This window comes from Mastigoproctus giganteus, chromosome 1 (genome assembly GCF_048544385.1).
Source record: "Mastigoproctus giganteus isolate SK-2022 chromosome 1, ASM4854438v1, whole genome shotgun sequence".
Taxonomy (NCBI): domain Eukaryota; kingdom Metazoa; phylum Arthropoda; class Arachnida; order Uropygi; family Thelyphonidae; genus Mastigoproctus; species Mastigoproctus giganteus.
The window spans coordinates 128,976,531-128,992,011 of record NC_143575.1 but is presented as its reverse complement, the minus strand read 5'-3'; the positions used below and the strand labels follow the sequence as shown (position 1 = coordinate 128,992,011).

Here is a 15,481-nt window from a genome sequence, read left to right as displayed (position 1 = left end):
AACAGTTTGATATTACGTTGTGTAGCAAAACTGGTTTTAAACTGAGTTTAGAAGAATCAATGAATAATCTCCATTCTTCAGGATTGCGTTCAAACCCTAGTTCATCCATCAATCCGTTTACATCTTTGCAGACACAAAGAGAACCTTCCATTTGGTAATAACCAGCAAACATTTTATATTGGTTTCCAAGCACAGAAATCCTCGTGGTTTTTGCAAGCAAATTCCACTGTTGCAACCTAGATCCTAATAGCTCAGCCTGTTGCTTTGAAAAATTTAAATCCCTAACGAAATTATTAAGTTCACTTTGCTCAATTAAGTGCAGGGTTTTGTCATTTTCAGGTTTGTAACTAGGATCGGCAGACGTTGAGAGGGCAGGTATGGGCACTAGTGACTCTTGCTCTTCTTCCGGAATAGTGATTTCTTCAAAACTAGGTGGAGGAATAGGCAGTTCCGGTGTGTGGTCTTATTGTGGACAGAAAGTTGAGGTATTTTATTTTAACTCTATTTTTCCTTGATAACCCCTTAGTAATTGTGCGGCAGAAATAATCTTCGAGGTGACTTGTTGGTTCTTGCCAGATCATCCGAACAGCAAAAGGCATTTTGGAATTGTTCCCCTTCATTCATTCATTCAGATTTACATAGTAGCATGCTATAAAGCATATGTGGTGCCATCTTTTATCCTGATCACCCAAGTGACAACCAAAATAGAATTTACAAATCGAAACTAACCCAAAAAATATACATTTAAGGGCAAAAGACAGCTTGTAAACAAGTTGTCCTTCACAGAGGCACCTGGCCGCTAGAAATATAGTAGGGTCCAAACATGCTACTGCATAAGAATTATAGCAATATAACTCAGGGTGCCAACTCCCCAGGGCCATAAAGCTAAAAAGAGGTATTAGTATACCATTAAACAACACAGATATGTCTCTCTCTCTCTCTTGTTACAATAAATTTGACCGGGAAAGGTACAGAGTGTGATATTGGACGATTTTATTGATTTCGAAGCTATTTTATGTTAAACTGTTTTTGCATTTTTCTAAAAATATGTAGATTTTTTTATTGTCATATTCGTAATCAGCACATACAAATTAACAAAAAATACTTACTTTCACCCATGTTAGCAAAACCTTGTTGAGAAATGTTATTAGCTGAACTAATAATCTTCTCTTTTTGAAAATATTTACTCTTAAAATGTGGGCATCTGTCAAAAATGAGTGCAATATTTATGAGAACATTGCTAATAATGCAGTAATTGCAATAACTAAGTGCAGAACATGATTCACATTAATCTGCTAATAGCAGAGTATCACTACAGCATGTGACTCTGAGAAATGTTTGAATTTTGTTCTTCAGTTCCTGGTCAAAAGTTAGGGGTGGACAATATAGGTAACTAGGCATGGGGCATTATGGACTGACAAGGTACACTTTCAACTAGGAATGGTAGAATCAACATCCAACTGTTATCAATGAAATTCCAAAGAATTACTTTGCGGTGCAGTTTCACCATCACGTTCATTGCAGGCCTATCTTTGCCGAGAAGGTTTAGCTACATGGTCCCTTAAATGCATGCTGCGACAGATGTGCATCACCAAGAATTCACCCAGCATGTTATTCCGACATAGGCAGAGGCGACACAGTGGAACCTGCCATTCAAAAATTTCATCCAATCAAGATTTTCAAAAATATTATCCAGAGAAATAGAATTGGCCAGTAAATCAGAGTGTCTTATAATGGAGGATTTCAACTTCCCAGATATTGACTGGAACTTGTGGATTGATCAATTGCACACTAGCAAGACTTTTGTGGATTTACTGGATGATTGTTTTCTACAGCAGCATTGTTAGAGAGGCATTCAGAAGGAGTGATCTGAATGCCTCTTGATCTGATTATCAGCATTGATTATCCATGCATTAAGAATTGACAGATAAAAGAACCACTAGGTGGCAGTGATCAGAGTATACTGATGTGGGATTTACTTAAAGATGCAGTTACTATCAGGGGTAAAGGGAAGGGTTTTTGTTTTCATAAAGATAACTACAGTGGTCCCAGAGATTTTTTTAAGTTCTATACCAAGGGTGCTCAACCTTTTGGAAGTCGCAGGCCAATTTGAAAATTTGGTACACGTCGCAGGTCACACAATAGACAAGTCTTATATACTGCTTTTAGGCTCGAATTCAAAAGCAACACATAAAGAAAATTTTTTTGAGTAAAAACACACAAACCAATTGCAGTTCCATGCACTTGACTATAATGTGATTCTTTTAATTTTTTGACTTGAAAAAATTGCCCTTGACAGTTCTTTCTGAATTCAACTCCATGTAATAACTTTGTTTTGTAAACCTAGGGATCATTTAAATTTAAACTTTAAAAGAACGAAACCAACTGCATTTATAAGAAAATTTTAATACAATACAATAGCAATGAAAGATTCAGTTAAAATAAACTGACTATTTTTTTTATTAATAATTCAATGTCAGGAACTATTTCTGTGGTAGCTAATTGGAGTGCTTCATTCTAGAAAACATCTGTTCACATAGAAGTACACGCTTCCGAAGAGGGAGAAGGTTCTTGCTGCATAGATCTTTAAATTGACAAATTTTTCATTTTCTACATATTTTTGGTAAAATTCTAGGAGAGACTTCATCAAATTTTATTTTCAGGTCTGAGCTACATTGAAGGTCAATGATTTCCATTTGGAGGTCCCCTGGAGTCTCCATCACATTCACAGAGAAGGTTGTTGTTGTTTGGTTTTTAGGAGCATTAGCAGCTTAGGCCATATTACTCCGGGATATGCGGTGGTCATTCCCTGACCTTTCCGCATCATCCGTATTTGGTGGTGACGGGCTCGAACCCCGGTCTAATCAAGAAGCGTGTGCTATGCACTGCTGCTCCTTCCCACCTGGCTACGGAGGCGCCACACACACACAGAGAAGGAGTTAGTTACCATGTTCGGGGTCCTTTCTTGAGCGTGGAAATTTTAGAAATTCTCTTGGTCTGGAGCTGAGATATTGCAGCCCCATATTGAGGAGCATATTTTGCAGACTGCAATTTCAACATTCCTTGGAAATGAGTTGAATTGCAGTCTTGGAGTTGGCACTTAAATAGTTCTAATTTCATCCGAAAAGCTTTGATGTAACTAAACAGGACATACAGCAGTTGATCTTTTGACTGAAGCTTCAAATTTAACTCATTCAAATGAAAAGAAATGTCAGTAAGGAAGGCAAAGTTGGCCAATCACTTTGGATCGTCCAGCTCTGATACTGGCTTGCCTTTTGTTGTCACAAACCCTTGGATGGCAAGAGTTCTTGACAACAAAAGTCTTCAACCCAAAAATCCTTGTGAGGACTTTTGAATGGCTTGACCATCACACATCGGAGAAGCAGACAACATCACCATGATCAGCATCCCATTCGGCTGTAGAAAATTTTGAAACTGTCTATGGTTCAAACCTTTCGCTTGAATGAAATTCGCATCTGTGATAACTTTTGTGACATTTTCCAACTGAGAGATTTGGCACACAAATTTTCCTGGTGAATGATGATGCAATGATAGCTGGTAAATCTGCTAGTATCTATTTCTTGTTATTTTTTTTTTTTTAAACTGCTACCAATCCCACTTTTGTTCCAACCATACTGAGGCTCCATCTGTTGCCAACCCTGCGAGGTTTTTCAAACTGAGGTGATATCTAGCAAGAGTCGTTTTCGTAGCTTCCAGAATGTCTTTTCCCTTCATGGTTCCTTTCAAGGGACATAAAGCCAGCAGTTCTTCGTCGATCCCATGAATAAAAATAACCATAGAGCTGAATCGGTTAAATGTGTGCTTTCATCCAATGCCAATGAGTAAAATTTGCATGCTAGCACCTTTGTTTTCAATGTTTCCTGAAATTCAATGCCAGTTCTACTCTCCTAGTAACAGTCATTGAGGACAAGCTTATTTTTTTGAAGGCAGCAGCTTTGTTTGGGCACACAACTTCTGCTGCTATAAGGCACTCCTTCACAAATTTTCCAAAAGAAAATGGTTTCGACCCTTTGGCAATTTTTTGAGCAATGATATAACTAGTTTTGACATAACTCTCGGAATCCTTTGATACTTTCTTAAAAACTGATTATTGCGATTTTAATAATTTTTTTGAGAAGATTCAGTTGGTCTGTGCGGACTTGATTACATGTTTCATGTCATATTGTCTTTTCAAATTGTATTCCTTGACAGCAGATATTGATTCCTGACATAAGCAAACAGGCTTTCCATCAGTTTCCACAGAGTATAAATCAGTCCATTTTTTGTTGAAATTGCAAACAACTTCACTGTAAATATGTATGTTGCTGGTACCCACCATTTTGAATTTACTAGGGCCTCTTATTACCGTTGTTATGTTTTTATATAACAAAGGTAATTAAAACTTCACTGAATGATTAAATTCACCTAGCTTTATTTTTAAAACACTCAATGTAATAAAAACTAAATTATTAACATTAGTCGTTAATAATTGAAATTTCGGAAAGAGTGCGTTGCGAGATAAAATTCTAACTGACTGAATGACTAAAATCCGTGCAAGTGTGTATATATATATATATATATATATATATATATATATATATATACACCTTGACAGTTTCTAAAAAGGTCCATAGACTCAAGAATACTTTTCTGGTAAACCCTAGAAAATGTAGTAGCGCCACCTGTGTGCGCTCGTTGAGAAACAGCTTTCCTGCTTAACTGATAGATGGTGCAGGAGTTGCTACACTCCATTTTGCACTATTATATATAATTTTTAAAAATATTTTTTGGAAACTTCATTGTGTTTGTGGGCCAAAGTTAAGGGTCCAGCAGCACACAAGTGGCCCATGGGACATGGTTTGAGCACCCCTGTTCTAAACAGTGGGACCAGCTGATGATGTTACCAACAGCAAACTAAATGGGAAACATTCAAGGAAGTAATTTTGGAAGCTAGTAGGCTTTTTGTTCCAACTAAGAAATTCTGTTCTAGGTCTAGGTCCAAATGGAAGTCAGCTGAACTAATGAGACTCGTGGCAGAGAAGAAAAATGCATGGGATGCATATAAATTACCAGACAACACAAAAGCCTATGGTATATACACTGATGAGCCAAAACATTATGACCACCTACCTAATATGATGTTGGTCCTCCATGGGTAGCCAAAACATGGATGCTACAAGATTTCTAAATGTGTCTTGTAGTATCTGGTACCAACACATAACCAGCAGATCCTTTAACTCCTGTAAGGTCTGTGGTTGAAACACCACAGATCTGAGTTGCTGTTCCAACACAAACCACAGATGCTCAATGGGACTGAGGTCTGGGGAGTTTGGAGGCCAGGGCAATACCTGGAAGTCTTCCTCATGTTCTGCAAACCAGTCTCGAACAATCTGGGTGTGTGGCCTGGCGCATTATCCTGCTGAAAGACGGCACCGCCACAGGGGAAGACAGTTGCCACGAAAGAGTGTACCTGGTCAGCAATGATGTCTAGGTAGGTGGTAGACGTTAGAGTGCCTGGCACATGGATGACTGGACCCAGGGTAACCCAGCAGAACATCACCCAAAACATGACACCACTGCAGCTTGTTTTTGTCCCACGGTACATCCAGGTGCCATCACTTCCCCAGGTAAAGACAAACACGTACCCAGCCTTCCACATTGTGCAGCAAGAAACTTGATTCTTCGGACCAGACGACCTTCCAATCACTCAAGGTCCAGTTTCGATGCTCGCATGCCCACTGTAGGCACTTTTGCCGGTGAACCATGGTTAGCATGGGAACTTGGAGCAGCCTGTAGCTATGCAGCCCAATTTTCAGCATGGTTCGATGTACTGTGTGTTGCAACACATTACTCCCATCACCAGCATTCCAATTACCGGCAAGTTGTGCCACAGTTGCCATGTACCATCTGGGAGAGCTTTCGCTCACCGCGAGCATCGATGAGTGTGGTGGTCCAACACCTCACAAGCAGTTCGTGGGGTGTCCCTCCTTGCATCACTTTTGGTAGGTACTAACCACGGCTGACCATGAGCATCCCACCAGCCATGCTGTTTCGGATATGCTCTGACCCAGTCGTCTGGCCATTGTCAAACTCGCTTACGTCTGCTGCCTTTCCCATCTGAAGAGTAACACTAATTAACGGAGTTCACAATATCAGGTGTTTTTTATACCATGTCCCGACCCACACATGCACCATGGTGCATCTGCAGTTGCTTCAATTTGCATAACAACTCGTTGGTCATAATGTTTTGGTTCATCTGTGTATAAGCTAGTCTGTAATCAAATCATAAAGGAGGTTGGGCAAGCGAAGGCAGTTTGTGAGAAATCTTTGGCAATGGATGCAAAAAAAAAAAAAAAAAAAAAAACAGCAAAGAATTCTTTATTTATATGAATTCTATAAGGAAAGGAATGAATCAGATTGGTCACTTGATATCAATGGTTTTACTGTAGATCATCATTCTCAGATGTTGCCAAACTAAATGAGTATTCTGCATCTACATTCACACATGAGGTTATTCAAGAAGGAGAGGGCCAGATGTTTATCAAACTCTAACAGGGAGTTAATTGATTTTGTAATAACTGAGAGCAAAGTGGAGGAGAAATTGAAGTTAAACATAAGAAAGGCACCTGGGGTAGATATAGTAGTAGTAGCAGCAGCAGCAGTGGCCTTTGATGCAAGAAAGCAAGTGTATGAGCTTATGCAGCATCAGCCAAAAAAAAAAAAAAAAAAATCACACCATTCCCTCCAAATGCCTGTCCAGTTCCTCTCCTTAAATTTATTCAACCTATCAACTTCCACAACGACAGATGGAAGTTTGTTCCAGAAATTAACCGCCCGCTGGCTAAAGGCAAATTTCCGCACATCTATTCTACATCTGTCTTTTCTTAATTTGAATTTATGGCCCCCTTAGGTTCGTAATCTGAACAAGTGGAAGGATCCCATCAGAATTCAGCGTGCTCAACCCATTCAAGGCCTTATATACCTCAATCAGATCACTGAGCAGGTGCCTAGTCTCCAGCCACTGCAATTTGCAGAACTTAAGCCTCTCTTGGTAAGAGGATCCCTTCATTCCCCTCACCAATCTTGTTGCCCTTCTCTGTACACGGTCAAGTAAATCTACATCCTTCCTAAAATGAAGCCTCCAGACCTGTACGCAGTACTCAAGGCGTGGCCTGACCATTGCCTTATACAGAGGGATAATCACCTCCTTTTCCCTGCTAGCAAAATTCCTATATATCATTGACAAAACCCCATGACCTGCCCTGGCAGCCTGTCTGCATTGCTCAGAAAACTTCATAACTGACTGCACAATTACTTCCAGGTCTTTTTCATTTTCTACCACTTTAAGTGTAGTACCACACAGTTGGTACGTTTCTCTGGGGTTACTTCTACCCATATGCAGTACTTTGCATTTGTCAAGGTTAAACTTCAGTTGCCACTTCTTAGCCCATCTGCCCAAATTATCTAGATCCTGTTGCAGTAGCACACTGCCATTACTGTCATTAACAACCCTGCCAACCTTTGTATCATCTGCAAACTTCGACATTAAGCCTGATATACCTTCATCAATATCATTGATAAATATACAAAACAACAGTGGACCTAACACCGAACCCTGCGGGACTCCACTAATAACATTAGTCCAAGAAGAGCAGCACCCATTGATTACCACCCTCTGTCTTCTCCCACTTAACCATCCTTTTATCCATTGTAGCAACTTACCCTTAATACTATTCTGCTCCAATTTGTACAATAGTCTTCCATGCGCAACAGTGTCAAAAGCTTTCCTGAAATCCAAATATATGATATCAAAATTATCCAGTATGATCTATCCAATTGTATTAAAGGAGGTGGCAAAGGAAGTAAGCAAACCCACAGCCATAATTATGAGAGCCTCCATAGACAGGGAAAGTCCCAATGACTGGAGATGTGCAAATGTATCTCCAATTCACAAATGGGGGGATCAAAGAGTGACACGAGAATTACAGACCTGTTAGTTTCACTTCTGTTCCAGGGAAAATGATGGAGTCACTGGTTAAAGAAGCATTGCAGGATCATCTAGACAACAATTCGGTTATAGTTTGGACACGGCATGGGTTTGTTAAGGGGAAGTTTTGTCTGACCAATTTGATTGGATACTATGGTGTAGTCACAAAGAAACTGGATGCAAAAAATAATTTTGATATCATATACTTCAAATTTGTAGCCGAGTGGTCAGGAGCGGGAGTGCAGTAGCATACGCTCTTTGAGTAGACCGGGGTTCAAGCCCCTGACTGCTGAATACAGTCGATCTGCCAACCCGCACTGGACCAGCGTGGTAGATTATGGTCCATTTCCCTCAGCATGAATTGTTGAGGAGGCTTCCATCGTGCAGTGGGTTGATAATGGCTGCACTTTACCTTTTTTTTTTTTTACTTCGAATTCAGGAAAGCTTATAAGACTACTGTACAAATTGGAGCAGTATGGCGTTAAGGGCAAGTTGCTGCAATGGATAGAAGGATGGATGAGTGGAAGAAGACAGAGTGATTATCAATGAACACAGCTCTTCGTGGACTAATGTCATTAGTGGTGTTCCCAAAGGTTCGGTGCTGGGCCCATTGTTGTTTGGTATATTTATCAATGATTGAGTGGTTGTTTTAGGATTTTATGGTGAGGTGTAAAATATAAAAGTATATTATAATTGTTTATATATTGTTGTGAAAGAGTATACGGTATAAAAAGTTTATAAAACGATAAAACATTCTAGATAAAGTTATTAATAAGTTGTAAAAACTTAAATATAGTTGACACGTCATTGTCCGACAAAATCTGTGAGAGTATAAGGCTCAAATTTATCAATGATATTGATGAAGGTATGTCAAAAATTTGCAGACAATACAAAGGTGGGAGGGTTGTTAATAACAGTAATGACAGTATTCTGCTGAAACAGGATCTGGAAAAATTGAGCAGATGGGCTGAGAAGTGGCAACTGAAGTTTAACATCGACAAATGCAAAGTACTGCATATGGGTAGCAGAAACCCATGAGGAATATACCAACTGGGTGGTGTTACACTCAGGGTAGTGGAGAATGAAAGAGACCTGGGGGTAATTGTGCAGGCAGATATGAAGTTTTCTGAGCAGTGCAGTCAGGCAGCCAGAGTAGGTCATGGGGTCTTGTCAATGATATACAGGAATTTTGCGAGCAGGGATAAGAAGGTGATTATCCCCTTGTATAAGGCAATAGTCAAGCCACACCTTGAGTACCGAGTACAGGTCTAAAAGCCTCATTTTAGGAAGGATGTAGAGTTGCTAGAACAAGTACACAGAAGGGCAACAAGACTGGTGAGGGGAACAAACGGGTGCTCCTGCATAGAAAGGCTTAAGTTCTGCAAATTGCAGCATTTGGAGGCTAGGCACCTGCAAGGCGATCTGATTAAGGTTTATAAGGCCTTGAATGGATTGATGGATTGAGCAGGCTCAATGCTGATGAGATTCTTCCTCTTGCTCAGATTACAAACCTGAGGGGGGAATAAACTGAAATTGAGGAAAGACAGTTGTCGAACAGATGTGCAGAAATTTGCACATCTGTTCGACAACTTTAGCCAGCAGGTGGGTAGTTGATTGCTGGAACAAACTTCCATCTGTCGTTGTGGAAGTTGATAACTTAAATAAATTCAAGGAAGCGAACAAACTTTTGAAGCGAATGGAGCTTGCTTTGTTGCATCATATGCCTATACTAATGCTAAAAGAAAGAAAAAACTGCTTCCAGTTTTCTTTCTTGGTTTCTTTTTTCCAGTTTCCCTTTTTCTTTCCAGTAGGGAAGATATTAACTTAAATTAAATGATACCTCAGATAAATCCTCTGCAAAATCCTGTGTAAACAACGAAGGAAATACTCCTTAATAATTCACTTTTATGACATACAATAACACACAATATATATTTACCTATAGGTTAATAGTGATTGTTCATGAACTTCTCTATGCTCTCTAAGTAGAAGTTGTATAACTTCAGTAGCCTCCTCATACTTATGAGAAAGTCGTGCTTTCCATTCTGCCAACTCATCTACCATCAAACTAAAAAAGGAATTTTTGTATTATCAAAATGCCTTATAAAATCATGAGCTTCAGCAATAAATTTAATCCTCACCTATCAGGAAATTATTAAGTATACAGGTAACCCTCGTATAACACGGTAGTTAGGTTCCTATAAAATGTCGTGTTGTGTGAAACCGTCTTATACAGGACTAAGAAAAAGTACAGGGGGGGGAGGTTATATTCCAAAAGCTAACAAAAATACACTGTTTCTTTAATAAAACTAACAAAAATACACCAGTCAAGATTTTGTGTATCTTGTTCTCTTTAAAAAATCAGTAATCTGGTTTTGTTTGGTTTTGCTTGATAAATCTTTGTGAATTTCATAGTATGGAACTAAGCATTTTTGAAGCTCTCTTTTGAACTTTGGGCTCCTTATGTTCAAGAATCTGCATTCAAAAAATAAGATTCTAATTGCTTGGCTAACTTTATGTCTTCCCGTATGCTTTTTAGTGTAAAATTTGGAAGTTTAGAATTTTCATCTGTGATATCATCCTCTGAATTGATTTGGTTTTACCTCCGATGTCATTTCCACCAAATTCGCTTCGCCAGCCTCTTTTTCTACCCCTAATTCTTGAACGTCTTCAGTAACTATATATTTTTTTATTTTTTTAGGAGCATTAGCGACTAAGGCCTTGTTGCTATGCATATATTGTCTATAAAATTACGTATCCTGAGGTCTATTTTCTGTTTTGGTGGATGAAAATGCCGAGTTTCCGGGAGAAAAAAACCATGCCACCCTTGCCTGACCTGACTAACTCAGCCATATTGTGAAAAGATCCATAAAAATTCCTCCCATCAGCGACAGGATTTGAACGCAGGTCTTTTCCACCAGGTATGGGGAGGAGGGCGATTCTATCAACTGTGCTATCCACGAGGGCTTCAGTAATCATATCATCAAAACCTCCCCGTCCTACCAACGTAGCAAGTTCTACTATCGCGCCGATTCCATTTCTCCTGTTCGACCATATTTCCTGAATGAACTGACTCTGGCCATACATTTTTCCACCCGCATTTAATGTTGATGGTTTTACTTCTTTGAGTGATAAAGCTATGATTCTGATACAGTCCACACTTGAGAAATGTTTCCATCCTCCATTACTTCAATAGATTCGGAATCAAATTTTCCAAAATCGATTGTACGATTTTCTGATGTAATGAGTTTTAAAGGTGGATATAATGCCTTGATCTAATGGCTGAATGAAAAGAGTTGTATTAACCTAGTACAACTGCAGTGGTAGAAACATAACTTCAATGTTTTGGATGACTTAAATCTTTTAGTAGCCTGGCATGTTATCCAATAGTAATAAAACTTTGAAATCTAGAGTTTTCCACAAGTTCAACAAGCACAAGTTCAATAGCACGGGGATTTCCCACAATACAAGGCTTTCTTTTTTATTATTATTTATTTATTATTTTTTTTTTACTAGCGAGTCAACAGTGGGAATTCAAAGAGTGGAAATGTTGAAAAATTATATCCAACATAATACCAGGGTTTCCCTGCACAAAAGCTCAAAAATACCGTTATGCAAGGCTTTCCAAAATTCTCCGTGTTAGAGCAAAACTGGGTTATATAAGTACTATGTTTTGCGAGGATTGCCGCAATTTATCAATCATGTTAGAGTGAAACCCTGATATAAGGGAGTTGCCTGTACTTTAAAACAATACTCAGATAGATATATTTAAATATGTTTAACACAAACCCACATTCTTGACTAGATCACAATTTTAATACAGATTTCAAATGCATTAAATTAAATGATTAATGATTTTAATATAATTTTCAATAAACTAATCATATGGTTGGGTCTTCCTTTAGGTGAGTGTCGACATAATAATGAAGTTCTAAAAGTAATAAATACAAACAAATATTGAGTTATTGTGGCAGTTATAGCACAAGAGCTCAGCGAGGTTTACAGAATTCAATTAACATATTTATACAAAAAAAATAAAGAGTAAAAAATACAATAAAAGATAAAACTAACACAATTCCATTTCATTTCGGATACCAGTATCAATGTATGTTCGTTGAAGGTGTCAACAGCAATAGGTAATGAGGTAGGAATTCATTTTATTAATTTGTTTCACTTTTCACTGTGATGATAGTCGACTAATGAGCACTGGAGGAAGAATTTGCCAAGAGGTTATGTTGCAGATATCACCAGCATATAAAGATCAGATGGAATGTGATGTATCTGGTCATACAGTTGTGCCCTATAAGACTTGTTAGATTTGGCCATTAATCCATCTGAGTGTCTATTACTTGTAGCACAGAATGGTTTTAAGAGCTTGAGGTACTGGTTAGTAAAGAGATACAGATATGCAAGAGAAAAAAGCACAGACATCGGTCCGAGAGAAAGGATATGGGAAAGAAAAGTTTTAGGCTATTTGACAATATTTTATTGTCAACATATCCCAGACTTTTTTTTTTTTTTTTTGTAGATTATTTACTCCCTTTTCATAACCCATCAGCAGTTCAGAATCCAGCATGTGATAATTTTGGCCTGCACATCTACATTTCACAAATTACAGGGTTCAACTGTTGATGATCCTGCTCAAGTAGCTAACAAACTAAATGAGTATTTTGCATCTACATTCACACGAGGGAGTTATTCAGGGAGGAGAGTGCCAGAGATGAATTAAACTCTGCAGTGAGCTAGATAATTTTGTAATAAATGAGAACAAAGTTAAGGAGAAATTGTTGAAGATAAGCATAAGAAAGACACCTGGGGTGTATGAGATCTATCCTGTTATATTAAAGGAGGCAGCAAAGGAAATAAGCAGATCCTAAGCCATAATTATGAGAGCTTCCTTGGACTCAGGGGAGGTACCCATGGACTTGAGATGTTCAAATGACACCCCAATTCACAAAGGAGGATCAAAGGGTGACAAGTAATTACAGACCTGTTAGTTTAACTTCTGTTCCAGGGAAATTAATGGAGGCAATGGTTAAAGAAGCACTGCAGGATCATCTAGACAAGACTTCAGTTATAGCTCAGACATGCATAGGGGAAGTCTTATCTGACCAACTTGAATGGATACTATGATGTGGTCACAAAGAAACTGGATGCAAAGAATAATTTTGATATCATATATCTGGATCTTAGAAAGGCTTTTGATACTGTTGCACATGGAACACTGCTGCACAAATTGGAGCAGTGTTGCATTGAAGACAAATTGTTGCTATGGATAAAGGTATGGTTGAGTGGGAGAAGACAGAGTGGTAATCAATGCACATTGCTCTTCACAGACTAATGTTATTAGTGGTTTTTTTTTTTTTTGTTTTTTTTTGGGAGCATTAGCAACTAAGGCCATATTGCTCCGGAATATGCGGTGGTCATTCCCTGACCTTTCCGCATCCTCTGTATTTGGCGGTGACGGGCTCGAACCCCAGTCTAATCAAGAAGTGTGTGCTACGCACTGCTGCTCCTTCCCACCTGGCTACGGAGGCGCCTGTTATTAGTGGAGTCCCTCAGTTTCCAGTGTTGGGTCCATCATTGTTTTCTGTATTTATTAATGCTATTGATGATGGTATATCAGGCTTAATGTCTAAGTTTGCAGACGATACAAAGGTTGGCAGGGTTGACTCTGATGACAGTACGCTGCTGCAACAGGATCTAGAAACATTGAGCAGATGGGCTGAGAGGTGGCAGCTGAAGGTTAACATTGACAAATCTTAAGTACTGCATATGGGAAGCAGTAATCCCAGAGTAACATATCAACTGTTTGGTACTACACTGACAGTGGTAGAGAATGAAAAGGAACTGGCGGTAATCGTGCAGGCAGATATCAAGTTTCCGAGCAGTGCAGACTGTCTGTAAAAAGTAACTCATGGCGTCTTGTCAATGATATACAGGAATTTTTTTTGCAGAGATAAGGAGGTGATTATTTTCTTGTATAAGGCAATGGTCTGGCCACACCTTGAGTACTGTATACAGGTCTGGAGGCCTCATTTTAAAAAGGATGTAGGGCAACAAAATTAGTGAATGGAACAAAGGGTTGCTCTTACGAAGAAAGCTTAAGTTTTGCAAATTAGTGTCTGAAGACTAGGCACCTGCGAGGTGATATGATTGAGGTATATATGATTGAGGTATATTAAAGGGGGCTGGTTTGGGCATGCTCAAACCATTCAAGCCGCCTTTAATCTTTTGTGAACAACCTGTGAAAATCCATATTTCAATATTAAAAACATTTTCATTAAAATGTTTGAAAATTTATTGAATTATTAATTCCCTTTAGACCTCTTGGCAAGTGAAATGCAAATCAAAAACCTGCACTCTTCAACAAATGCATGCAAATGGACATCAGTCTGTCAACAACAGGAGCACCACTGCATGAAATGTGAAACATCTTGCAATAGCGATTCCAGATGATGCTTCAATGTATTGATAATAATTAGATTTAACTTAATCCATGAGGTTTTCCTAATTATGTAATAATTAACAAGAGATTTCTGGAATTTGCGTTAGAGAAATCACAGAAAACATTTTCAATAGCAGCTATTAGGAGTTTCAGTTTTGTATATGGAGTAGACGAAGAGCACAATTTGCCAATGATTTGGCTGGGAGAATCATCCACTCTGCGTGACCAGCTATGGTTAAAAAAAATCTTTGTCTCTGTCATAAAAAAATTTTAGAAACCTTGGGTCCTACAGACCTGTTTGAAAACTGTTCTTCAAACAGGTCTGTAGTTATTCTTTTACTTATTATTCTTTATTCTTTACTTATTCTTATTCTTTTCTTTCATATTAAATAAATTTATTTTTATTATACCAATTAAATAAGAAGTGTTATGTTAACTACTTTACTTCTGATCTTATTTAGTCAACATGCAGGCCTTCACATGTAGTTACTGAAAATTAATCTACAAAGATTCAAGTGTGATATCAACAAGTATCTTCTGTGTTGTCAACCCATAGTTTTTTATTTTTTTTCAATGGGTTTTGATCCCTGAATTGGACAAGACTGAATTAGGTAAAATTAGGATTTTGCAAGCTGTAGATAACTAAAATAAAAGACAGGAGGATGAATATTTTATTATTATTATTTATTTATTTTTTTTTTTTGTTAATTTGGTTAGTTATATACATATATAAATACCATTGTTGCTGCTACTGGTTTAGTCTGTAATTGTATTTCTTCCCCTGTGGAAATGGACATGCATAGCTGCCAACTTTTGGCTTCCAGAAAGATGGAAATTAGATATTTGTTTGCTTGTTTAAGATTTTCCATAAAATGCATATATTTTTTTTTTAAAGTCCACACTGCACTAGAAGTTAAACTTCACTAATAAAATACAAATTACATTAAAATACAGTCACAGAATTGTTTACTAGTACATTATGCTTTTAAATGTTACCTTACCTAACATTTTTCTGTCTGGGATTGTATTTTAGACAAACTAATCAT

At 38.1% G+C, this 15,481-nt stretch overlaps 1 protein-coding gene across 3 annotated transcripts in view; it reads right to left on the bottom strand.

Annotated features, from left to right (window-relative positions):
* The window catches only part of LOC150091134 (golgin-45), a 136,163-nt gene that overhangs the window by 43,590 nt on the left and 77,092 nt on the right, over positions 1 to 15,481 (bottom strand). For all 3 annotated transcript variants that reach the window (XM_090382181.1, XM_090382183.1, XM_090382182.1), the window contains exon 4: positions 9,927 to 10,055. In XM_090382181.1, the coding sequence (XP_090238307.1) occupies positions 9,927 to 10,055 (129 nt within the window). The remainder of the gene's footprint in view (positions 1 to 9,926; positions 10,056 to 15,481) is intronic.